Source organism: Thalassophryne amazonica, chromosome 6 (genome assembly GCF_902500255.1).
Source record: "Thalassophryne amazonica chromosome 6, fThaAma1.1, whole genome shotgun sequence".
Taxonomy (NCBI): Eukaryota; Metazoa; Chordata; class Actinopteri; order Batrachoidiformes; family Batrachoididae; genus Thalassophryne; species Thalassophryne amazonica.
The window spans coordinates 8793455-8821102 of NC_047108.1; the positions used below are offsets into that span (position 1 = coordinate 8793455).

Below are 27648 nucleotides of genomic sequence, written 5' to 3' on the forward strand. Positions count from 1 at the left end.
CACAAATATTAGTGTTGAAAGTGACACGGATCTGAGCTGATAAGCTGCGCTGCTCGGCTGAGCTGCTGCTGTTCAGCGCAGCGCGGCTCCTAAAACCATTACAATACATTTATATATATTATATTTTTACACAATTATCCTTTATTGACCGAGTTTCATTCATGAAGTCAGCGGTGTGTGTGTGCACATTTCTGTGTGTGTGGCAGCACAGCGCGGGTCATTAATCTCATTATTTTAAGGTGCAAAAAAAAAAAAAACTCCCCAGTCTTGTCAAACAAGTTTTAGTCACTAACGACAAGAATTTTAACTAGATATTTGGTCTAACAGTGGAAAATATCAACTAGACATAAGTAAAATTAATGATCCGTGTCATCGGGTGACACAGGTACGGCAGGAGACATACAGCTGTTTATCATTCAAATATCACGGACAAAGTGACAATAACCAAAACCACTTACTTATGGAAGGAAATATTGTCTCCCTTGTTCTTCCGTTTGTGACTTTGCCAACATGCGCAGCTTTCCAGCAAATTCCACCTGTTTCTTGACGAGACTAAGTGAACTTCTACGCACACAAATCACTAACTTGCCCGGAATTAAAATGGCGATCACGCCTCCTTGTCGGCACACGGCTCAGCGCTACTGCGCGCCTTGCTGCCATCTACTGGAATAAAAGAGCATTACACCATCTGCCACACTATTACAGCACATACACCCAATAATATTTGCTAATTGCCCACGGCACCCCTGACAATTGATCACAGCACCCTAGGGTGCCGCAGCACCCCGGTTGAGAATCACTGAACTACGCCAAGTTAAGCATTCTATGCCAAGTTTAAACAGCTCTACACCGTTTTTGCAACCTACGCAGCAGGAAGCTTGATAGACTTTATTCATCCCGCTGGACTTTGCTGGCAGTGAAGCTTCAAAACCACGGAAGAAGAAGAGGTGAGCCAAGCTTCCACGTTCAGAGGACATGTCCATGTTCACTCCTCACGGACTGATTGCCAACAAAAAGACATGTTCGCCGTCTACTTCTCATGGCGGATCGCGCACGGGACCGCCAGGAGCAACTCTGCTTTGCTTTCACCGCCTCCAGTTCTCTCACGATTGTGGCATGTTAATAAAGGCAGTGCGCGCGCCAGCTGACACGGCAAGAGTTAAAGTGAGCCAACTTTTTATGTACACGTTATGTGTTGTGTATCTCAGTAAAAAGTGATAATAATGCAAATAACATGCTGTTGTCGTGTGGTATGCATTTTCAGAGGCCCTCCGTTCACGGCCAGTCGCCTGCAATGACAGTTATTTGCCCTTGTCTAACTCGGGCGAATATCTGTCATTTTGGGCAACTGGGCGTGAACGTTGGGCCTCTGAAAATGCATACCGCCCTCCAAAAGCATGTTATTGTATTATTAACTCCTGGAAATATGTCTTCTGACTTTTTCAAATGTATCAAGCTGTTCATGTACCATTTTGAGAACGGAGCACATTTCCACACTGTCAAAAAAAAACGTAGGCAGGAGTGGACAACGACATACATGGCAGTAAGCAACTGAGAGCAAGACAAGGAACACAACCACATGCAATCACATAACAGCCTACACAGGGATTATACCAAAGCTGGGCAAAAACAGCGTACTCCCTATGCATCACAACGCAACTGTATGCAGGGTGAGGGGCGGAAAGACATGTTATGGCTATGATTAGAGTTAGGAGAAGGGGGAGGATTCTAAACAGTAATATTTTTAAAAATGCGGCACGAAAAGTGCCCCATTTTTATGACGGGGGCCCGAAAATCACTTCCCCCAATCATCAGGTGTTTGTGCTCATCAAAAGTGATTAAAAACTACATGACCAAAACAACAGAGAACAGACCCGTCTTCACTTTTTTGAGTCAGTTCAGCTTCTATGAGCTCCCCCTTCCTGTACATTACTGCCACGCAAAGGATGTGTGATGTTAACACAGCTATAAAGAACAACACCTGTGTCAGCGGAGGAGATGTTTATGTTCACGTACACACACAGAGCCACAAATGGTTTACTCTGCATTCCACATTGACTTTTAAGATTCATGAGCTGTCCACACAACTGTGACGTGTAAAAACACTCGGATGCTTTAATATGGAAAACTGGTGCTATCCCAACCAGAGGGGCAGCGTAAGGAAAAGTCGGTCACATTCCATAATGAATAAATAGAGGCAGATTAAATCAGCTCGCGCTGTCATACCTTTGGCGGCTGTGCGGCGGAGTCTCTCAGCCTCTGTTCCCACTGAGCCTTCTCCTGGCTGAACCTCTCCAGAAGCTCCAGCTTCTCTCTGTTCCAGTTCCTCTCTCCAATCTGAAGCTGATCGGCCCAAATGTGAGTCCAGACAAACAGCCCAAAAAGAAAAGACAAACATGTACAGCAGCACAATAAGAACGCTAGAAAATTTTTTGGAATTTGTATAAAATGAAATTCAGAAAATGGTTGAATAGATTAAAGCTGTTTTAAATCTTAACACCCAAATTGAAGACATTTGTTCAACTAAACAAATTACATATGTTAATGCACATACATTTGTTGTATTTTTGCTCAAGTTTTTTAATTCAACTATTTTCAAAAAAACTTATATGAAGTTTAAAGTCACAGTGAAATTCTTTGCCAATTCTTCACACTGAAAAAGTGTTATACGTTTTACTTATTAATATTTCAGATTTGCTGCGCTGACAGCTGATTATGTGACTGAATTATGAAAAATAGATGATCCATTCATCTTCTGAACCCGCATATTGTTCAGGGTCATGGGGGGGCTAGAGCCTATCCTGGTAGTTACTGAGGAAGAGGCGGGGCTCACACTGGACAAACCCCCAGTCTGCCACAGGGCTGACACACAGACAAACTCAGTCATGCTCTCATTCATGGCTACAGTCAATTTAGACCCCGTTCACTCTGGGGTTGGCAGTCTGGCTCGAGTTGGATAGGTTTTTTTCTGAATCTGAACAGGGCAAATCAGATTTAAGATGGATTATTTTCTATTCAGATCAATCCATGGATTGAGCTGAATTTGAGCCAGATTTGCCGAGGTCCCCCATGGCCCTTAACTGAAGTGGGTATTGAAAATGAATGGATTTGTTGAGGTTTGAAACCACATGTGGCTAGAATTCAACTAGCATGAGGATCAAGATGTCAAACTTCCTTAGTATGTCCGTGCGCCCACAATACCCGCTCCACTGTGGTGGCACCACAGAGATATGTATATGACTACTAGAGTTCACACTCCCAATTCTGCCTACTAAACATGAACGTCCCTTCATGGACAGCGACATGACACCTCCTAACCGGGCAAAATATCGACAAAGTGCCCGGATGTTAATGCATTTTCAATGCGGATACGCGAGTGAACAAGCTCGCAAAATATGTGTTAAAATGCCATTCTGACATGGATATCGAGCCAGGTCAGAATGGCATTCTTTGAGCATTCATCAACTTTTCCAGTTTGTTGTTGCCCCGTCCCAACTTTTTTGAAATGTGTTGCAGGCATCCATTTCAAAATGAGCAAATGTTTGCACAAAAACAACAAAGTCTATCAGTTTGAATATTAAATATCTTGTCTTTGTGGTGTATTCAACTGAATATAGGTTGAAGAGGATTTTCAAATCATTGTATTCTGTTTTTATTTACATTTTACACAACGTCCCAACTTCATTGGAACTGGGGTTGTGTATGAATATATATATATATATATATATATATGTCAATTATTAACTGACAGTATTCCAGAAAAGTTCTCCATCGTGCAACGCAGATGAGACACCTGCAGCTGTAAATGATTTCTGGTTCTACGTATGAGCAAATTATTTCATTAACCAATAGTTCTGAAAGCAAATGCATCAGCCACAAAATTATTATTTTATTTTATTTTACTGTTGAAAGTTTAAACAGATCCAAAATGTTCCAGCTTCCAAATTCTGCAGACATGAAAGCACAATATCACACAATCCAGACGGGCACACAGGCGGCATTAATTAATTCCACACGGTCCACATTAATTAAATCCATTTTTGTATAGTACTGAATAAATTCAGCTTTGAATAAAGTTCCATTCAAGGTGGTTTCTAAATCCTCACGTTTCATACACAAGTATGACACTTTACACCAGTTTATTGCCTAAAACTCACAGAAAAAGTAACAAGAATAACCAAAACTGCTTGATTATATATAAATGTTGTCTCCCTTCTTCCTCCGTTTGTGGCTTTGCCAACATGAGCAGCTTTCCAGCATTTTGCACCTGTTTCTTGACGAGACTCATTGAGCGTCTGTGCGCTCTGCCCACTGAGTTGCCCTGATCCAAAATGGCGACCACGCCTCCTTGTGGGGACACGTCTCAGTGTGACTTCGGACTCTAGTACTCATATATATGTCTCTGTGAGTGGCGCTCAGTGCGGCTGCAACAGCAGGGACACCAAAAAAAACCTCTTCTTTCTCTGCTGCACCTTCTCAGCAAGAAAATCCATCAGCTGTAGTACTTTCCATGTGTCACACACATCCAGAGCCACACACCTGCACTGTCATGTCCAGATCTGCATGCACACACACCCACAGTCTACTTTCCAGACATCTCTTTCAGCTTGAGCTGGACTGAGTCTGGACGTGTGGAGGATGAGCCGGATTTGAACAACAGTTCTGAACACTATCTGGCTAGAAAGTAATCTGGATTGAATCCAGCTCGAGTCAGATTGCCAACATCCCAGCCTGAACGGGACTTTAGAGTCAACAATCCATCTAACCTGCATGTCTTTGGAAGCAGGAGGAAGCCAGAGCACCCGGAGGGAACCCACCAGGTCGTATGCAAATGCAAGACCTTCTCATTGTGAGGTAACGCTGATAACAACTAACGCTATGGCCAAATCAGCTACAAGTAACAAGTGACAGAGGCAAAGCAACGACTTGCAATTAATTTTCAATCAGAGTGTGCATTCTTCAGTAGCAAGGGACAACGGCCACTCTGCCGCCAGCTAAGTGGGGCTAAAATAGACTAGAAGTCTATTTTATGCAAATGATGAGCAACACGACACGGTGACTGCCAGTCCACGTGAAGGCAGCATGATGTCGGCTGGATGTTCCCTTGAACAAAATAATTCAAGATGGCGGAATACACTCCGAAATAGCTGTATTTCTGTAACAGCTAATTTTTTATATAGTTTGTAAAAAAAAATATGTGAGAAATAGACACATCTAAATCTACAAATGTTTTTTGTAACCAGGAAACACCTCTGAAGTCATTTACAAGACATTTTATGGTTAGCGCGCATGCCCATAGGCAACAAAGCCAACCATTTGTGGTCATCACATGTAGCAAACATAAGCCTAGGGTAAGCCACCATGCTGCCCCAAAGTAGATGCATCTATTATGTCATAAAACAGTAAAAAAAAATACCAACTTCAAATGCCAGGAGAGTTATAGCCCATTCTCACATTCACACCCTTACCAAAAAATAGTACTGATAAGTATATAAAAAGTAAACTAGAAGTATACTTCAAACATACTTGCATATACTACTTTTTGGTAAGGGCAACTATGCATCCAAGAAGGTCACAACCTACAGCTGTAACAAACTGGTGTGCGAAGACCACGATTGCTCAAGAACATGATCTATCATGCAGTTTGATGGCATAAATGCATGCAAAAACAATTCTAGCACAGCTGTACTTTAGCAAACCCTTGGCAATTACTGAAGACCTCTTGGTACATGGAAGTGCAAAGGATTCCTAAAGCATTTCAAAGTTCAAGGTGGAAAAAAAATAAATAAATGTTTTTTTGAAAATCTTGAAAATTCCACCAAGGTTAAAACAAGACCACGGTTAAAACAATATCCTGGTCCATCGCACCTTCTCAGACCCCTTCTTTTGTTTACCAAGCTGTGGAAAAGGTTTCAAACTGTGATTATCTGTGACGTGTAGTCGTCAAAGTGAGAAGAGGGTTCCAGATGACATCTTCATTTAACTTGTTTTGACTTGGTAGCAGCTCAAAACTGACAGATATAGACATAAATGACTTAAATGATTTAATCAACTATTAAAATATTTAACAAAATATATGACTACTGAAACAAAAGAGTTGTTGAGTAATAATGAATTTTGTCTTTGAACATGTGCTGTTTGACATGAGGTGATGTTACGGATGACCTGTTCAGAGGCGGTAGAGTCTATTCACCTGCTTTGTTAAGTCCATCACAGCTGTATATGATTCGGCAAGGAGGTGCTGGTGCTCTTCACGCTCCCTCTTCAGCGCCACCTTCAGGTCAGGAGGCTCCAGTGCATCAGTGGAGGACCCACCGGAAGCTGCTTTTCCTGCTTTGGTTTCAAGCTATTAGGAGAGAAGCAGAGAGAGGTTAAAAAACAATTGGATCCCTCTATACTGTCTAATTTCAGGCCTATCTCTAAATTGCATTTCTGTCTAAAGTGTTAGAGAAAGTGGTTCTAATTCAGATCCAATCATTCTTGGTGGCCAGTGATATCTATGAGAAGTTTCAGTCTGGTTTTAAACCATGCCATCGCACTGAGACAGCGCTGCTGAGAGTTTTTAATGATCTAATGGTAACTGCTGACTCAGGAAACCCTGTACTGTTGGTGCTCCTTGATTTGACAGCTGCTTTTGACACTGTGGATCATGGGATCCTCCGAGCACAACTGGAAAAGTGGGTGGGCATCACAGGCTGTCATGGTTCCAGTCCTACTTGACTGACTGGAGTTTGCTGTGCAGCTAGGTGAATTCAACTCCTACTCAGCCCCTCTTGCCTCTGGAGTACCCCAAAGTTCCATTCTTTGGCCAATTCTTTTCATATTGTATATGTTATCATTAGGATCAATTTTATATAAATATAATCTTTCTTTTCATTGTTTTACAGACGATGTCCAGATCCACTTGCGGCAAATCAAATGCTGCTGGTCACCCCAAAAATGAGACTTTAAATGAGACCTTTGTGGCAGCGGCCTCTAGGCTCTGGAACAACCTGCCCTGGCAAATCTGTTCTGCTGGATCTATTGAGGTTTTTGAATCTTTTTTAAAGGCTCACCTTTTCTCTCTGGCTTTTAACCAAGCATAAGTGGACTTTTGGCAAATTTTTAATTTAAGTTTAATTTGTTTTATAGCACTGCGTTACATATTTTAGTATTAGTATTTATTGTATTGCTGCTTTTATTAACTATCTTGTTTTAAGGTGTACAGCACTTTGGTCAACTCTGGTTGTTTAAATTGCGCTCTACAAATAAAGTTTGAGTTGAGTTGAAAAATCCAAACTGTGTCCAACCCTTAGCCGGTGAGGCCGGTGGAGCGATTATTTCAAACTCTGCAGCACTGTTTTTCTTTGTCTTTCTGCCGGTTCATGATTAATATTAGATCGATTCAATTTGGAAAGATCAAACTGCCTGGACCAGTTCACTCTTAAGCTCTTCAGATCCATTTGTATTCTACTGAAATTCCTAAATTTATTAATTTATATTTATACATTCGGAGCTCATAACTACGCTGCTGTTTCTCTCACTCTCTTGCCCTCTAAGTTCTCTCACCTCAAAGTCACACCATCTCCTGTTAATCTGTCTCCATCTCTGAGTCTTCTCACCCCTCCTGTCACACCTCTATTTCAAGCTTCCCCCACCGACCCATTTTTTTTTTTTTTTGCTGCCCATAAATCTGCCCTTTTGTCTCGCAACTTGTCGGTGGGATGGACTCCAATTCTTCCCAGCTGTCCTATTTCCTAAATGTCATATTTCACAGGAGTGAAAGCACCAAAGCGATCAGTTTCACAACCCGGACACACACAGAACCAGACCCATCAATCCTCCTACGGTCTGGTTCTGTGGCGTCCATATGTGGTGCCCATGGAACTGTCTGGCAGCTGATCACAGCCCATCGCACACAGCCCCATTCCAGTCTCCTACGGCAACAGAATGTTTCTCATTAATGATGAATGTGGCCTAACGAGGCCCATTTCTTAACGAGATTTACTGTTGAGGCGTTTAAAGCCAGACAATTATGTTGGATGAGTGGCGTTTACTGGCAGACAAAACATGTACCTGGCTTGCTGCTCGCCATTTAACAAACTAATTTATTTTGACTGATTCAGCCAAAACTAATAACGTCAAACAAAAGCGTATTTGTTAAAGGGACAGTCTGTAATAGTTTGGGTCTAAAACAGTGTCCTCATATTGTAGTTTTTTTTTTTTAGCCCACCCTGCTGAGCAAGGCCTTTGTCGTGCCTTTCAAAGCCATCATTGGGTTGTGGTTGTTAAATCTCAGGGTTTTTTTATTTTATTTTTGAGGTGGGCTGCAGGGGCTTTGCAGGCAGATCCCTACACCGCGTCCTTGGACTCCTTGGGATTTGCGGACTGCATAGGTGAAGAACCACCAAGAACATCTTGGAAGCAGCTGAGAAGGCTTCACGGTGGCTCTGGTTGAGGAGGGGGGAGGCGTGGCGTAGTGCGCTACCTGGACACAAGTCGGGGGACTGATCACCCCCGGCTGGGTCGCCCGAGTGAGGGTGTATGACTAAGAACCGAAACACTCAGTGATCTTGGGAGAGTCACTGAAGATGTGTCCAGGTTGCACCACTAGGTGTATTGCAGGTCTGGCAAAAGCAGTGATCTTCAAATGCACCACTTTTAATTTCCCATCTTCTATAAATATGTAGGGCGGTACAGTAGCTTAGTGGTTAGCACTGTGGCCTCACAGCAAAAAGGTCATGGGATCGCTTCCCACTTAGTCCTTCCTGTGAATTGGAAAGTTTAAAGTGACCGTAGGTGTGTGTACAGGTGTGAATGTGTTTGTTTGTCATTTTATGGCCCTATGACAGACTGGAGTCCGGTCCAAGGTGAACCTCACAATACACCTAATGAATACTGGGATAGGCTCCAGTCCCCGCTCTACCCTTAAGCAGGAACAGAAAATGAATGAATGACTGTAAATGTTGGCAGCACGGTGGATTAGTGGTTAGCACTGTTATGTCACAGCAAGAAGGTTGTGGGATTGTTTCCCACCTAGAGCCTTTCTGTCTGGATTTTAATGTTGGTTATGGGATCTCAGATAAAGGACATAAATCAGTGTCTCAGTGATATTTTGATGTTTTTATGATTTTAATGTAAAACATGAATCATGTGACTTATTTAGAAGGAAATGAAGCAGCATCTCATCACGTCAGTCTTGCAGTAGTACTTCAGCAAGACTTCAGTTTGTTAATCACACAGAATGACCAAGCTTGTTTCCTGTCAGCCTGGTTGACAGGTGGCACAATGTTTGACACCAAGTTGACTTGCTCAGTGACAGCTGAACGTGCGGCTCCCAGCTGGCAGGATGCCTCGGCCCCGACATGGTTAGCAGGTCTGGAAATGCCTAAACACATGTATGCGCCTCATCAGGATGACTTGATGGCAGAGATTATAGTAGTACGTGCAGTTGACAGAACAGGAAGAGTTTCCAGCTGCAGAACAAATATGTGCAGTAATCATTCAAAGGCTGACCTTAAACTCATTAAGTGTTTAGTTTGGCCACTTCCTGGACTGAGGAATTCCCTTGACTTCTTACGTTAAAGCTCCTCAACCTCAGAGAGAGAAACTTCAGCCTGAAACACGGTTTCTTTAAAAGCTGAACTTTCATGCTTTTTTAAAAATGATCTGTCACATTTCTCCATGTAATGTGGAGTTACGTCAGGAAGGGCATCTGGCGTAAAACGTGCGCCAAATCAACATCTCGATCCACCTTGGATCTGCTGTGGTGACCCCAGGTGAAAAGAAGGGAACAACCAAAGGGACTTACTATGTTTTATTACTTATAACATTAATGAATTAGCTGCATCCAAGTAGGTAGAGTCACGTCAACTGCCCACAGTTTGATGAAGCTTGTCTGAATTAAGAGCAAAATGCCTTTGAGGAACTAAACAGGTCTGATCTGACTCAGCCTACCTGGATACCAAGACCTGGATGACAGAGAATCTCCACAGGACCTCCAGCTGCAGGTTCCTACACGGTAAATTTTTCAAAGTAAAAAAATACTCTGCCAGGAAAACATTTGGTCCCAGTCCAAATAGATGCCTCCCATCAGTTCTGGTCCACTGTCCACGTCATTCTGGTCAGGCCTGTGTCTCCCTGCTCTGGTGCCTCCTCCATGATCAATGCAATATTTATTTACCTTGTTATTCAATAAACTGTTACTTTGCTTTCACCACAGCTCCCTGCATTTTGGGTTCAAATCATTCATTGGCTCAGTCGTAACAAGTATGAAGTACTTTCTGCTTGTCTTCCTTACCTGTGTTATGAGACTCTTCAGTTCGGTCCTCTCCACTTCCCATGATGCCTTGGCCTTTGCAAACTGCTGCGTCAGTTCCTGGGAGCCTTGTCTCTCCTGACGCAGCTCCCCACTAAGATCTTGCAGCGCCACCTTCAAGTCTGCCAAGGTGCTGCTCACAGCGCTCGACTGCAAGAAGAGGTGAGCAGATCGCGTAAGCAATGAAGTCACGCCAAGAAAAATGTGTTTCAACAATTAAATTGTGCAAAACAGGAAGTGGGACCCAAAGAGATCATCACTGAGGCTCTGAATGTGTTGTCGTTATGTCAAAGCTTAGCGTCTTGCCGTTACTAACAGGAAGTCAACATAAAGAGATCATCACTGAGGCTCGGAACGTGTTGTCGTTATGTCAAAGCTTAGCGTCTCGCCGTTACTAACAGGAAGTCAACATAAAGAGATCATCACTGAGGCTCGGAACGTGTTGTCGTTATGTCAAAGCTTAGCGTCTCGCCGTTACTAACAGGAAGTCAACATAAAGAGATCATCACTGAGGCTCGGAACGTGTTGTCGTTATGTCAAAGCTTAGCGTCTCGCCGTTACTAACAGGAAGTCAACATAAAGAGATCATCACTGAGGCTCGGAACGTGTTGTCTTTATGTCAAAGCTTAGCGTCTCGCCGTTACTAACAGGAAGTCAACATAAAGAGATCATCACTGAGGCTCGGAACGTGTTGTCGTTATGTCAAAGCTTAGCGTTACTAACAGGAAAGCTTAGTATCTCGCCGTTACTAACAGGAAGTCGACTCAAAAAGATCATCATTGAGACTCTGGACGTGTTGTCCGTCTGTCTTGCTATGTCAAAACAAAAAGCGAGTTACTACAAGGACAAACAAGGATTTTAGAGGCATGTTTGTGGTGAGGACGAGGCTGTCAAAAGCCCATTTTCCGTGCACCTGGCAGCTACAAGGACCCAGCAGGCTATTTTGGACAGGTTCAGCCCTCTTGGGCACTACAATTCCACCTGCTTTGTGCACCAGACGCTGTTTATAAAATAATTATTTTGTAGCGGATTAATCATTTTCTGTCAGAGCTTGGCAGTTGAAAACACCTCTAATCGCTTCGGGAATCAAAGAGGACTGTTTCATCTGGACCCTTTTTTTTCTCTCTCTCCTGCTCCATGAGGAACGTATTTGGAACAGCTTAAAAGGTAAGTATTTGTAATGTTTTAATAGCTTGGTAAAACAGTTGCATGTTCATTCTTTCTTTATAAACAGCTGTAAAAGTATATTTATGATAGATTTAACATCTTGTTATAATGGATCAGATGAGCTCCGCTGTGTGTGCGCACAAACGCAAAGGCTGGCACTCAAGACGAGCATTTACACAAAACGCCAGCTTGCAAAAGATTGATTATGCAGACATTAATGGACTAACACAAAGTTAAAAGTTGGATCACGGTGTCAAAAATGACCGTAAGCTGTTTTTTTGGGGGATGTGATCCACACAGTTGCGGCAGTGAGTGTATATAATTAAAGCGGCCGCCTCATTGTGGTGTCTTTTTTTGTGGTCACAGAGAGCTGGGTGAACACACACAACTGCTGCATTTAATGACTCTGGAACACAGCAGCCTGGTGCACGGATGTGCACACTGGCTGGTGTCGTGCCAAAGTAGTTATCCCTGTCAGAATTTGTATCCCCTGGCGCGGGAGCGCACACTCACTCAGTGCAACGTCTTTTATGGACTGCGTTTAAAAAATACGACAACATCTTGAATGGATGCTGTGAACTGAAAACCCACAGTTTAAAGGGACCAGGTGTGGGAGGACTGGAGGTTTGGACCAAACCCATGCCTAAACGTGCTCCATGAATCATATGACAGGTCAGTGGTGGCTCACTAGAGGTTGATACCTGGCACATGTGAGGTACAAAGAGGCACATAGAGCTGCCTTAGTAGCGGATATGTGACGGCTTAAAACATGGATCATTCTTCAAATAATCTCTGACACACCCATGCGTGGCTCATTATTCACGTCTTATTATTCGGTGGAACCGAGGCTTTACAGGAAGTCGATTCAAAGAGACCATCACTGAGACTCTGGACGTGTTGTTGTTATGTCAAAGCTTAGCCTGTCCTACCTTGATAGTCGGGCTGAGTGGCCGTTCTTCTGCAGCAGCTGCTTTATCAGCCTGATGGGAGGGGCTTGTCAGGTTCTCCTCCTCCAGCAGAAGGTAAAGGTCCTTCAAACTGTTCATCTAAAGAACCAATCACAGAACATCACCTGTCTGTCAATCAATCGCTAAAACTGCTTTGAAAATATATGTTATTGCTGTTTGTGTGTTTGGAAATATTCCACACTGCTACACATTTAGCACAATGGAATGAAAAAAGTTTCTCATTGTTTATGGCTGCATACAATTTTTTTGTCGACAGTTCATCTTGATTAAGATGACTTCCAGTTAACTTTTTTACTATTATTTGTTTTCTGGAACTAACGGTACACAACACAGTACGATATTATCCCTTTGAATGCCCTCATACTTTGGGATAAACAAAAGAAAACCATTGTCCTGGAATTGTACGTATTTACACTATGTGTGAAAGGGCCCTTAAATGTGTTTTCCAACTTAGTTTATCGTCAATAAGGACCCCAAATTTAGTTTCATTTACAAGTTCAATTTCAATATCAATATCGTGGACTAGTAAATTTCTACATTCTCCATACAGTCGCGTTTTGTAGTGGGGAAAGAATGCGGAAATGCCAAAGAAAAAGGTGTATGATATTTCCGTCATCCTACCAGCAGACAACTAACCGCTGCTGTTTTCTAATGCAGCCATCATTCATTTAAATACTCTTTACACTTTATTTAAATATTCTTAATGCTTTATTTGAATACTCTTTACATTTTATTGAAATACTCCAGACCAGTGTTTTAAGCGGACAACTTTTCAACTGTCTTTTCTATTGCTTTTACACTATTTTAAAACCGTTATAACTGATGCTTTTTGCAACTTGCAATAAATGGACATGTGCACAAATTACCACATGAAGAAAACTTTTCTGGGTTTTGTGCTCTAAAAGTAAAATCAGTGACACTGGTCAATGAGAGTTTTTTGACGGATTCTGGGTAATTTGGGGGTGCTGAATCCAAATCTGGTGTTAGTTTTTGCCAATTACATCACTTTTTGGAGATATGAAAACAACATTTTTTTTAATTTATTTTTTTGCCAAAAATTCAAAAAAAAAAAAAAAAATTACTTTGTGTTTAAGAACCCATATATGGAATGTTTGTAATGGAAGGCAGCTACTCCCTTAAGAATGCATTTCCAAACCTACTTTTATGCTGCACCCTCTTTGAGCATGACCACAATATAAAACTACTAAATAAGTGAAATATAATGAAAAAATACAATCTATGGCATTATGCTCATCACAGGTAAGGCAACACTGAAAAGCTAATTTTTTGTTAGTTTTGTGTCTTTCTCACAGAATTAAATTTGCAGCTTTAAACCAAAACCATGCAAAAAATACACGAAAAGGTAACACTGTCACTTTAAAAGGATCAGTAGTGTTGCATAAATCCAAAACATATCTCGGCACAAAAGCAGTCACGTTAAGACATCATAAATTTTTGCAGCTGATCTCTTATGAACTGCATAAGGGACATCTTGCAGTAACCTGCCATCATGTTGCAGTTTCATCGACCTCAGTAATGTTCTTCCATCACTTTGATGTCTTGATGGAAACGCTCGCCCTGCTCCTCACTTACGTCGCCAAGGTTTTTGGGAAACTCGCTCAGGTGGCTGTGCAAGTAGTGCACTTTAATGCTCACCCTTCTCCCTAGTTCTTGCAGGCTGAAGTCTCCAGATACTTGAATGATATGGAGGCAAACCCATAGCAAGAAGAAGCCCCTCAACATCTGTGCAGTAAACAAGCTGGCCATCAGAGTGGAAGTACTTTCTCAGTTTCACCTCTCTATTAAGACAAGATGAAACGCTTATACCAGTTTTGAGATGATGTTTCTCCTGTTGCCTGGAAGCCAGCAGTTCAGCAGACTGCTTGGCAAATTTAAACCTCTGATCAGATCGTTCCAATTCGGACTGTCTACAGAGAAACTCGACGTGCATCCCATGCCTCATATGCTATATCCTCTACTTCTTCATCATCATAAGTGGATGAAGATGTGGAAGAAGTAAACTCGTCCTCGTCAATGTCTGGGAGCTTGTTGAAAATGGATACGGGTATTCCATCACTGTGGGGAACTGGTCGTATAGCAGATGGTACGTGGGGTATCACAAGTGCTGTTTGCTTTCTTATTAAATCCCTTGATGTGTACAGGCAGGAGTAGCCATCATCTAAGTGGATTTTAGGTTCTCTCCAAACCATTGGCACACCAAATTTGAGCTTAGCATTCTTTCCTTGAGACTGGGATCTCAGTGTTTTGACACAAGTTGTGCAAACTTGGTGAGGCACACAATTTTTGTCCTGGTCACCAAGTGCTAGTCCAAAATAAGCAAGGTGCCCTCTTTAGATAAAAGTACTGAAGTTACGTCTTTGAGGTGGTAAAGTGAAACAACCACAGACAGAAGAGAAAATATTTGGGTCATTGCAGCACTTCCTTTGCTTGGAAGTCGTAGACATGTTAACTATGGCAGACTCAGAGCAAAGTCTGAGCCTGTCACACAATAACAAATATATGTTAAGAAACTAATGCTGTTACAGTCAAACATATTAATCTTACGACTTTGTGTGGAAACAGCTTTTTTTTTTTTACTTCTTGGCTACTTTAAGTAAAAGCTACAGTCTCACACACCTCTTTGGTGCCACAAGCGATATTACAGATTTTGTTCACATTTCGTGAACCTGGTTTATAAACAATGCGCTTGAAGCTGCATTTGTGCATGATTAGTGGTGTCAAACCCGTGAGCGAATGCGCATTTTTTGCGTAATCCATCATTTTTCATTTTCATTTTATTTAAGGATTCCCATTAGTCTTTACCAAAGTCGAGACTATTCTTCCTGGGGTCCATTCTCAAATAAAAATATTACAATTACATCAAAGTATTACAATTTATACAGCTCATATGCACCAACTGTACAATTCACAGAACATACACAAGTAACAGTTATTTCTTCACAAAACAAACACAAGCACTGCATTCACTACATTAGGAGAACTATCTTATTGAGTATACATTTCTTAAGATTTTCTTTGAAAACTATATGATTTCATATTAACCTCACACCCAGAGGCAACTGATTCCAATATAAGATGGATCAATATATATCGGGTATCTAAAAAAAAATATGCAACATTTTATCAGCAAAGAAAATGGTTAAAACATATGTCTAGGAAATAAATTTATGGCTGGATAGAAAGCTGAAAGGATGAAGTTTTTCATACCAATGTCAATATTGGCCCTGCATTTTGTCAGTCTCTTAGACAACATGTTCAATGTAGGCCCTGCGTTGGCCAATTACGGCCTGCAAACACTTTGGGGAAAGTGTCCTGAGGAATGTTTCGGATTTTTCAGCAGATGTTTTCCTTCAATGCATCAATGCTTGGCATTAACATAAACTTCAGGGTCTGTGCAAGTAAAAAAGAAACATAATGTTGTGGGCTGGGGTGTTTGGCTGGCTTGGTATTTGTTTTCTGTTTCTCCCACCAGGTGGTATGCATTCAGGACTGAGTGGCTGAGCATTAGGACCTCACCCTGAACACCTGAGGCTTGTTTTCATGTGCAGGTCATCAGGACTCACAGCTGTGGTGTATTTTGTCTTAATCAGAGATTGCTGCATTTAAACCTTGAATGCACAGTGTGTGATTGCCAGAGACTCGACCTTGTGAGCAGACGTGTGAGATCGGTGTCAGGAGAACAATCTCACCATCACGGACGCAGAGACCGCTCCAGGTTTGACGCCACAGTATTGGGTGAGGTCTCACGCTCTTCAGCACACTTCCTGAGGTAATTTGGTTTTGGTGACTTTTATGAAGTAATGACAGTGGATTTGGTGTCCCTCACACCTTGTTGTATCGAGCTGTCACGTTATGCTAATTGTCTAATCAGCTTCTGCTGCAGTGGAGATTTGAACTGAGTTGTTCCGTGCCTGCAGGGTGAGAAGCTGATGTATAGATTTAAGCCAGGAAGTGTTTGCTGATTGCGTGCACCTTTGAGTTGTGTCTCTCTGTGTGGAGTTGGTCTCACCTCCATGTTTTCTTTCTTCACAGACTTGGTTTGTCGCGGCCACCTGGGGGGTGTCGGCGGGGTCCCTGGGTCCGAACTGCTGTGGCTCCGGACCGTTTGCGCTGTTGAGAGCGCGCCGTGTTTCCACCTCACCAGACCGCGGACTTTTTAGTTGTTTAGCACTGCACACTGTTATGTTTATTAAATTCTGTTATCCTTTGAACCGTGCTCTGCTTATTTTATGCTGGGTCCTTTCAAACACTGGGTCGGTGCTCCGACCGCGTCCGAAACATAACACATAAGTGATTAAGTTTGTAGCATTTAAGGGTCAAACCGAGTGTTTTAAATGTATATTTTTTTCAGACACCCTATAAATGTGTTTTTAAAGCAATAGTTTTTGGCAGAGGCAAAACAAAAATAGAACTAGAAGCTTGTCTTGTCTTAAACTCATCCCTATTAATCAATACGGAACATGCAGACTGCAAAAAAAAAAAAAAAAAAAAAAAAAGATGTGATAGAGGAAATCTGAGCTCAGATTCACCTAGCACCCCAAATTACCCTAAATCAGTTCTCAAAGTCCATGCAAGATTTTTTTTTTTTTTGACTAGTGTTATAGGCTGTTGTATAATGACGTTTTATGATTTTATTTATTTATTTATTTTAACTTTTTGTCAACACAGTCATAGACTACTGTTGATTGTGGACATGAATTAACAGACACATAATAAAATGCATGTGTTTTTCAGCACTCCCACTCAGAGTGGAAATGAGTCAGTGGAAAAAGACTTAAAAATAAAGTTGGTTTTCCAGGTCTATAAACTGCCATGAGCCAACTTAGCTTGAGGGTGCAATTTCATGCTTCAGTCCAAAACAAAAGTAGACTTTATACAAAGATGACATTTCATGATTTCCAGAACTTATGAAGCTCAGGCTGGTTGTTTTCATTACAGGTTCCAGTTAAAATCAAGAGATACGTTTCGAAGGTCTCAGATGAGGCACACACGGAAGAAGAAAAATGTTACAGTTCCCTGATTGGCCACTTGTAGCTAGGTAGAAAAGAGAGCAGGTTCCCATTCCAGTCCATGTTTAAAATGTCCAACTTTAGAGCAGACAAACTTTTTTACAGCCTGGTACAAAAAAACATTTTTGGGCTCTATAGATAGTTTCCTCCTCATCACAACTGAGAGATTTTTCTCTAACTTCTTCTTCAGTTTAAGATGTTTTAAACCATGATTAGGGGCATGATCACTTTGAGTGACAGCGGCTGAGCCAAGCTCCCACTCTGGAATGCTAACGGTGTTAGCACTTTTAGCTGGTAGCTTCACCTGTTAGGTCCATTTAATGCACAATTAATGAGCAGTTCCTAACTTTTTTATGCCCACACCAAGGCAAATTGTTATGAGAACCACCGCATCTGAGAGTGGGACAACCCATGTGTCTCCCACCACCTTTTATCTTTTGCGGACCTGCACTGACCTCACATATTGTCTTTGTGGAGTCCAAATGATGGTAATCCACTGTAGTGATGGTGAACTTTAATCCCTGCATACCTCTAAAATGTCCTTCCACTCTGTGTCCACCTTGCAGCCGAGCCGCCACTGTTTGAGGAAGCAACGTAGTTTGAGGCTGAGCAGTAACAGGGCCTGTTTGAGGTGCTGAGACTCCTGGACGAGAAGAGTCCTTTCCTGGCTCCATGACTTCTGCTGCAGCCGGGCCTGGAGACCCAAACTTTGCAGCTGGAAGTCCCAACGGAGCAGAGCCTTCTGGTGTTCTTGCTGGAGCTGAGAGAAGATGGGAACAGGGATGCTGTTTAAAAACCCTTCTCTTCTGTGTAAAGAAGAAGGACAAGAAGCTCAAAACAGACCACGTGGGAGCAAACTAGAACTCCTGTAAATCCAGTTCTAGTTAGAATTACTATTTAAAACAACTTCGAGGGAAACAGTGATGCAAACTTCTGATCCCGACGGTTCCTCTTGGTCTTACATCTTGTCACATCTCGCTGTATTAACAACAGCATGGAACTGCCCCGGGTCCGGGATGTCAACAACCTCAGCAGACTGTGGTCCAAAATAGTCATCTATCTGTCCAAGCCAGGGGAAATGTAGATGTCCCCTTGACCTTTTCAACTTGCTGGGGCCATTAATACTGAAGCACCTGCGTGCTGGATTTCAGCCAGAAAAGCATGCCAAATGCCCAAAATGTCGCAGCTGATGTTCCCTCGCAATGCAAGCAATTCTCCTCATCAAACTCTGTATAAGTACCCATTCTTTGAACACAAATTCTTTCCAGGAGTACCTGAGGATCCTCCAAAGAGTCCCAGTACCAAAGACATCCAGCCATTGCCTTATTTCACTGGTTAGCATCCAAATTTCACAACCATACAATAAGACAAGAAGCACCAGGACCAGAAAGACTTGGACCTTTGTTCTCCTATAAAGGTATCTCCATTGCCAGATGTCTCGTGCCAGGGAACCTGCCTCTGTAAGAACTGTACAGGCATCTCTCCCCCTCAAAAGCTGAGAACACAGAGACAAGATTGTCACTCACAAATTACGTGGATGCCGCTGGACTTTTTCACTGCACACAATAATTATGGAAATTTTGTGGACCCACTGACTGAGTGACTCTATTAACCCTATGCTTGCCCTGGTAATTGCAGGGAATATGCCACTCACATTCTGTATTTTACAGTCAATCCCATAAGGTGGAGAATGCACAGTTGCTCCAAGCACAGCCACAGAAGCCAATAATTTCTTCAGAGTTGTGTGGCTTTCTTGGTGGCTTCCCTCATTTGTCTCCTTCTTCCACAGTCGGCTTTTGACAACTTCGTCTTCCAGACACAGTTACCATGCACTACTATACTGGTTGCAAGACATCCCACTGGTCTACAGCCAAAATGCTTTTGAAATAAATATAATCAAATTTTACTTGGGCAACTAATGATGAAAATGTTTGAAATTGTTGATTAGCTCCAGTTTTAAGATATGTTCCTACTATGTGACTAAGGGTCAATATACAGCGCACCCAGAAAGCATTCACAGAGCTTCACTTTTTCCACATTTTATGTTACAGCCTTATTCCAAAATATACTCAACAAAAATATAAACGCAACACTTTTGGTTTTGCTCCCATTTTGTATGAGATTAACTCAACGATCTAAAACTTTTTCCACATACACAATATCACCATTTCCCTCAAATACTGTGCACAAACCAGTCTAAATCTGTGATAGTGAGCACTTCTCCTTTGCTGAGATAATCCATCCCACTTCACAGGTGTGCCATACCAAGATGCTGATTAGACACCATGATTAGTGCACAGGTGTGCCTTAGACTGTCCACAATAAAAGGCCACTCTGAAAGGTGCAGTTTTGTTTTATTGGGGGGGGATACCCGTCAGTATCTGGTGTGACCACCATTTGCCTCATGCAGTGCAACACATCTCCTTCGCATCATCCGTGAAGAGAACACCTCTCCAAAGTGCCAAACAGCAGCGAATGTGAGCATTTGCCCACTCAAATCGGTTACGACGACGAACTGGAGTCAGGTCGAGACCCCGATGAGGACGACGAGCATGCAGATGAGCTTCCCTGAGATAGTTTCTGACAGTTTGTGCAGAAATTCTTTGGTTATGCAAACCGATTGTTCCAGCAGCTGTCCGAGTGGCTGGTCTCAGACGATCTTGGAGGTGAACATGCTGGATGTGGAGGTCCTGGGCTGGTGTGGTTACACGTGGTCTGCGGTTGTGAGGCTGGTTGGATGTACTGCCAAATTCTCTGAAACACCTTTGGAGACGGCTTATGGTAGAGAAATGAACATTCAATACACGAGCAACAGTTCTGGTTGACATTCCTGCTGTCAGCATGCCAATTGCACGCTCCCTCAAATCTTGCGACATCTGTGGCATTGTGCTGTGTGATAAAACTGCACCTTTCAGAGTGGCCTTTTATTGTGGACAGTCTAAGGCACACCTGTGCACTAATCATGGTGTCTAATCAGCATCTTGATATGGCACACCTGTGAGGTGGGATGGATTATCTCAGCAAAGGAGAAGTGCTCACTATCACAGATTTAGACTGGTTTGTGCACAGTATTTGAGAGAAATGGTGATATTGTATATGTGGAAAAAGTTTTAGATCTTTGAGTTCATCTCATACAAAATGGGAGCAAAACCAAAAGTGCTGCGTTTATATTTTTGTAGATAAAAAAAAAAAATTTTCCCTGAAAATTCCACTCACAACAGCCCATAATGACAACATGAAAACAGTGTTTTTCTTTATTTTTGCAAATTGATTAAAAATAAAAAACTAAGAAATCACATGTACATAAGTATTCACACACTTTGTTCAATGCTTTGTTGATGCACCTTTGACAGCAATTACAGCCTCAAATCTATCTTGAATGTGACGTCACAAGCTTGGTGCACCTATCTTTGGGCAGTTTTGTCCATCCTCTTTGCAGCACCTCTCAAGCTCCATCAGGTTGGATGGGGAGCGTCAGCGCACAGCCATTTTCAGATCTCTCCAGAGATGTTCAATCGGATTCAGGTCTGGGCTCTGGCTGGGCCACTCAAGGACATTCACAGAGTTGTCCTGAAGCCACTCCTTTGATATCTTGGCTGAGTGGTTAGGGACATTGTCCTGCTGAAAGATGAACTGTCATCCCAGTTTCATCCAGGATGTGTCTCTGTACATTGCTGCGTTCATCTGTCCCTCAATCCTATTCACAGCAAAGAGTTCAATCTTTGTCTCATCAGACCAGAGAATTTTGTTTCTCATGGTCTGAGAGTCCTTCAGGTGCCTTTTGGCAAACTTCAGGTGGGCTATCATGTGCCTTTTACTAAGGAGTGGCTTCCGTCTCTTCACTCTATCATACAGGCCTGACTGGTAGATTGCTACTGGAAGGTTCTGCTCTGTGCACAGAGGAATGCTGTAGCTCTGACAGAGTAACCATCTCAGAGGTCTACAGACATTTCCTTCGCCTTCATGCTTGGTTTGTGCTCTAGCATGCACTGTCAACTGTGGGACCTTCTATGTAGACAGATGTGTGCCTTTCCAAATCATGTCCAATTAAGCTGTAGAAACATCTCAAGGATGATCAGTGGAGACAGGATGTACCTGAGCTCAATTTTGAGCTTTGTGGCAAAGGCTGTGAATACTTCCGTTTGTGTGATTTCTTAGTTATTTTAGTTTTAAAACTTTGCAAACATCTCAAAAAAAACTTTTTCCACATTGTTATTATGGGGTATTGTGTGTAGAAAAAAAATCATCCATTTTTGATTAAGGCTGTAACATAACAAAATATGGAAAAAGTAAAACACTGTGAATACTTTCTGGAGGCACTGTATAACTCTTTTGCTGACTGCGAAAGTGTTACAAAAACAGAACAGGTGAAATACTATTATATAAACAATCAGAGAAACCTGAAGAGACCTATGCTTATGATTTATCATGAAAACTCTACTGTCAACACCATATAATTACATAGAAATAAAATGTAAAAGCTTAAATATCTTGGAAACAGCAGCCAATCAGCCATTTTTATTGTCATATTTGAATTCAGCATGCCAAAATCCACAACAAATACCACATTTTATTTCTGAGGCAGACATCTACAAATTTGACATAAATTATGAAACACTTTCAAGAATTCAAAGTTCAGAATTCTAAAATTTTAAAGTAAATTGATTTTTGTGTGAATGCTGGAGGCGTGTGTGCACTCAGTGTCCTCTACTATTTTGTCTTTTGGACCAAACTGACCTGTACAAGTTTGACTGTGTTTTCCCTTCGAGTCTGTTCCTCCTCCAGCTCTTCGGGAGGACCCTGGACAGACACCTCTGCTTCAAAGAGGCGGGTTTGGAGATCACTGGACTGGCCGGGCTGCAGGAGGGAAGGAAAGATAGAAGGTAGGAGGATATATAAAAGGAAGGAAAAATCAGGTAACGTGATGATGCAGATTAAAAAAAGCAAAACACGAGGGTTGGCTGAAAAGTTCTGCTCCCAACGCGATTGTTTTAAATACAAGCAAGATATCAACCGGTACACAAATAATCCTTTACGTCTTGACTACTGTCCTATTGGCTACACCAAACTGTTTTTGCCTTTTTTGTAACACAGGCACATAGTAATTGGTAAAAAAAATGGTGACACACATGGACATGCGTTTGAAACAATGTGCTGTCACTGAATTTCTTGCGGCGGATGGTTGTGCACTCATAGACATTCATTGAAGAATGACTGTTGTCTATGGCGACGTGTGTGAACGTCAGTACAGTCATGAGGAGGGCAAGGAGTTCAAAAATCCAGCCGCGAGGAGTCCACATGGGCAGGCCCATAGAGGGCATTCCATAACAATCACAGATACACAGGATCAATTGCAGGTGCAATGGCATAGTCCTCACAGAATTTTTGAAACATGGCAACGCTGTCAACTCAGTCTGATATGTTGACGCACACTTGAAGTGGGTTTATCCTGAAGAAATCTGAGGAATTTTTACACTAAAAATTTAAGGTCTACCTAAGAAACCACTTGTTTTGCACAAAGTCATTCTAGTGGTACCAAAGAGACCTAGTACCAAAGACGCAATCACTGCCTTAGGTCACTGGTTAGTATCAAAGTTTCAGCTAGGCGACAGAACCCTAAAGACGTGGACCTTTGTTCTCCTACAAAATTATCAGCATCTCCAAACATCTCTATCCAAGGACCGCATTAGTACCTCAACTCTTCCCAATGCTTCTCTCAGTTTCAAAGGCCAAAGACTCACAGACATGAACTTCACTGCACACTGCCGAGTCCAGGAAGCCAGTGAAAGACTTTAAGACAGTTTCATAGTGTGTATAGTGTTACCACCGTGATTCGCCACCAAGAATTGTCACGTTCTTTAAGTCCTGCACGGGTGTTTGCAGAAACCTACCAGCGCATTGTCTGCTTCCTGGTCTTCCTGCTCCAGCTGAGTGATTTCCTGGTTTTCCCTCTCGTGGCTGTGTGATTGAACTTTGACCTCCAGCTCTGATTGGTCCCTAGAATCAGGCTGCTGCACGCATGCATGGGTGAGTTAATGAAGAAAAACAAAAGAGAATCATAGAGGAGGGAGGGATAAAACAGAGAGGAGAGAGGAGACGGGGGAGCAGGGGATGGGGGAGTGACAGAAATGAAATGGGGGAGAGGAGAGAAAATGGGAGAGGCGGTGAATGCAAACAAGACAAACAAACAACAATAACAGACAGAAAAACAAACAAATGGTGTCCATCTGTGTGACAACACTTAGAAAAAAAATAAAAACCAAACCAGAATGAAGGAAAAATCAACATGATCTCACAAGACGAAAAAAAGAATGTAGAGGAAGAAGAGCTTGGAGAGAGAGGAGAAGGAGAGTGTGGAGAAAAGAAAGAAAAGCAGGATGGTAGGCAAGATGAATGGCTGAGGGGGAGGAGAAGAAACAGGAACCAAGGAGCGATGGAGGAAGAGAGGAGAGTTAGGACAGAGAAGGAAGGAGTGAGAGCATGAGGATGGAAGGAAAAGACGGAAAGGAAGAAGTGCGAGAAAGAGGAAAGTCAGGAGTGAAAAAAGAGAAGCAGTGAAGGAGGTGAGGAGGAGCAGGCGAGAGGAGTTACAAAAGGAGTGATGGGGAAGGCAGAGTGGGAAGATAGGAGGGCAAGAAAGAGCATTAGGATGGAAGATTATAGACAAAGATGAAAAGAAAGAAGGGAAAGTCAGGTGTGAAAAAGGAGAGAAGCAGTGAAGGGAGGTGAGGAGTGAGAGAGAGCAAGAGAGAGAGAGAGAGAGAGAGAGAGAGAGAGAGAGAGAGAGAGCAATGGAGGGATGAAGGGGAGGAGAGGGGGAGGAGAGATCGGAGGGGATTGGGGACTCAGAATTGGCCTCTAATGGAGCTCAGAATTTAACCCTAAGAGCATTTTTCATTTTGAATGACAAGAAAACATTTATTAATTCATCAAAACAGCCTAATTATGCTAAAAGAATCGCAAGATTTAATTAAAACCAATTTTATCTCATTACATTTGCTGTAGAAAGATTAACATCAAAATGAGCTCAGGGTTTGATTTTTAAAATGTTTTCTGAACAGCTGAACTCTGTGATGACTATTCTTTTACTATTACTGTTATTTATAATTATTAATACTGGAATCTGATGCAGTCTGCAGTAAAGAACAGTCTGAACTGAAGTTTAAAGCTGTACTCCTTTTTTCACAATTTAACTCAGGACAAAGCTTTTATTTGGCAGCACTATAATTTGACTTGTTAGTATTCAAATAGAAGATTCACAAACTTTACCTAATCTGGAAACAATTTAGGATTTTGAACCATGTGGGCAAAAACTGCAATGACAAGAAGCAAGACACTGGGAAACTCAGTTTCCCAGAATGCTGTTTGAGAGTCTAACAGAACTGTTACTCCACATATGCTGGTTTTAGCAGCACAGAGTTGAAGAAATGCAGTGGATGTTCAATTGTGGCACAAAATGCTCAAAAGCAATGTGAAATGGAAACAGAACCATGGTGAACAACACAGCTAAAAATATGCATAAGCCACCACAGATTCCTTTGGGTTTTGCTGGATTTAAGTCCCTTCGGCTGCTTCCTTGTTTGCACTCGGGGTCGCCACAGCAAATCCAAGGTGGATCTGCATGTTGAATTGGCACAGGTTTTACGTCGCATGCCCTTCCTGACGCAACTCCACATTACATGGAGAAATGTGGCAGGGGTGGGATTTGAACCCAGAGCCATCTGCCCAGAGCCCTGCACTGAAACCAAGCGCATTAACAACTTGGCCACCACCCCTGCTGGGTTTTGCTGGATATCTGCTGGACAGATGACAGGCCTGCCGTGTCACCTGGCAATAATAATGTTAGTTACGGTACTAACTTGTTTAATCAAAATGAGTTAGTGGGGAGATGAAAATTTTACGATATTATTTGTTAGATGTATTTTTTAGAGATGTAAGTCAGAAATTCAGAGGTCCCAATTTACTTGAAATGTAGCATGAACTTAAAATCTTGTTGCAATTTTATGATGTGCCACAGAAAAAAAAAGTACTTTATAATAACTACCGTATTTTCCAGAGTAAAAGTTATGTCTTTCTGTCAAACGAGCTTTTACTTAAAGGGACTCCTATGACCCTTAGTGCTCGCAGTTTTAGGAGCCATTAACATTTTTCCACCATAGGTGCAAATACCGTATCTTTCAGAGTATAAGTCAAGTGACTTATACTCTGGCCATTTTGACTGCACTATTACTATAAGTGAGAAGTGTATTGCGTTTGACATCTTCCGCCACTGTCTGTTTGTGGGTATGTAAAAATAAAAGCACCTGCTTACGGCAGAATGCAGAAAAGACAAAATCTCTGCATGTGTGTGGGTGGATGGGCATTTGTGCATAAAATTTTGATCACGGACAAACTGGGGAGAGCTAACATTTGGCGTTTGGCATGCTTATGTATTTTGGGTCAAGGATGAAGGCTACAAAACAGAACATTGACAGGAGGTAGGCAAACATGCGTGCATGCGTATAATTTCGATCTCAGACAAACTGGGGAGAGCTGACATCTGCTGTTTGGTATACGTATGTACTTTGGGTCAAGGATGAACACCACCAAAACGGAACATTGATACGACAAATCTTTTTTTGGAGAAACTATGGATATTAGCTAAGAACACTGAACAATGGACGTTGATAACTACATTCTGGACCCACCTGCCATTCCAGCAGGGGGCAGGAAATTATCTATATGTTATAAGTGTGCATGCATGATTTTATTTTGAAGAAAGTGAAAACACTTATTTCCATTGTGGTCCATTTAAAAATCAAATGACAAAATAGAAGTAATAAAAAAATAATAACACTGCTAATATGAGCGAAGCGTCGCACAGCGGCGCGAAGCTCACTCATGGTACAGGGCGTCCTAAATAGGAAGTGCCAGTTTTCAAATCCACAGTAAAACAGGAAATGTTCAAATGTGAAACACTTCCTGGATTGACAGACAAGATCCCATGGAATCTCGCGGGAACTCAATGGCAAGCTCACACTCAAACAGGAAGTGTCAATTTATCAGTCACAGTGAGACAGGAAATGTTCAAATGTGAAACACTTCCTGGCATAGGGGGAGCAAGAGCGGAGGCCGGGGTTTCACTGGGCTCCCCTGAAATATGATTGGACACAGATGATTGACATGTCACGGCACCACACGCCTGGTTGAAAGAGCTGCATTTTCAAATCAGTGAATCACATTTACTGCTAGGTTCCTCCTGTCCCTGTGGGGGGTCGAAGCTGAAAGGTTTTTGCCATGCTAATGCTCAATAAAGTCTGAAGAACCTAAATGACATGGTGAGATTGCTCGTTCATGTCCGCGACATATGCATATTAATAATAATAGGGTGTATATGATAACAAGAACCTAAACAATTGATAAAAACATTAACACAGTCAATTAACATGAAAAAATTATGTAATTAACAGGACATAAAAGGGTTGAGTTCTTCCTCTAAAAACTGTTGAGGTCTAAAGGTTCTAAAAACATTGTGGTCTCACAAGCCATTCCAACTCATTATAGAAACTTTGCATAATTAATGACCGCCTTGGAAAAATGTCAGCTACCTATTTCATAAACACTACCCAATCTGGAGCCCATGGATCCCCATAGGCAACACACTAGTGTTTACTTATTGATCTATAAAAGGAAACTCTCTGTGGAACACCTACAACTTCATGTGTTACATCATAAATTAAACAGGACAATTACATCCCAGTCCAAATCTGAAGGGGCCGATCATGTGTGTAGTGGGCGGGGCTTGATCATCATCATCATCAATTTTATTTATATAGCGCCAAATCACAACAAACAGTTGCCCCAAGGCCCTTTATATTGTAAGGCAAGGCCATACAATAATTACGTAAAAACCCCAACGGTCAAAACGACCCCCTGTGAGCAAGCACTTGGCGACAGTGGGAAGGAAAAACTCCCTTTTAACAGGAAGAAACCTCCAGCAGAACCAGGCTCAGGGAGGGGCAGTCTTCTGCTGGGACTGGTTGGGGCTGAGGGAGAGAACCAAGAAAAAGACATGCTGTGGAGGGGAGCAGAGATCAGTCACTAATGATTAAATGCAGAGTGGTGCATACAGAGCAAAAAGAGAAAGAAACACTCATGGGAACCCCCCAGCAGTCTAAGTCTATAGCAGCATAACAAAGGGATGGTT

At 42.1% G+C, this 27648-nt stretch overlaps 1 protein-coding gene across 1 annotated transcript in view; it reads right to left on the reverse strand.

Moving 5' to 3' along the window:
• soga1 (suppressor of glucose, autophagy associated 1) overlaps window positions 1–27648 on the reverse strand; it is a 306906-nt gene that overhangs the window by 26882 nt on the left and 252376 nt on the right. The window contains exons 11-17 of the mRNA XM_034171735.1: window positions 23354–23473; window positions 22200–22319; window positions 17992–18222; window positions 12394–12510; window positions 10280–10447; window positions 6194–6346; window positions 2227–2343 (exon numbers count right to left, since the gene is read on the reverse strand). Coding sequence (XP_034027626.1) covers window positions 2227–2343; window positions 6194–6346; window positions 10280–10447; window positions 12394–12510; window positions 17992–18222; window positions 22200–22319; window positions 23354–23473 — 1026 coding nt within the window. The remainder of the gene's footprint in view (window positions 1–2226; window positions 2344–6193; window positions 6347–10279; window positions 10448–12393; window positions 12511–17991; window positions 18223–22199; window positions 22320–23353; window positions 23474–27648) is intronic.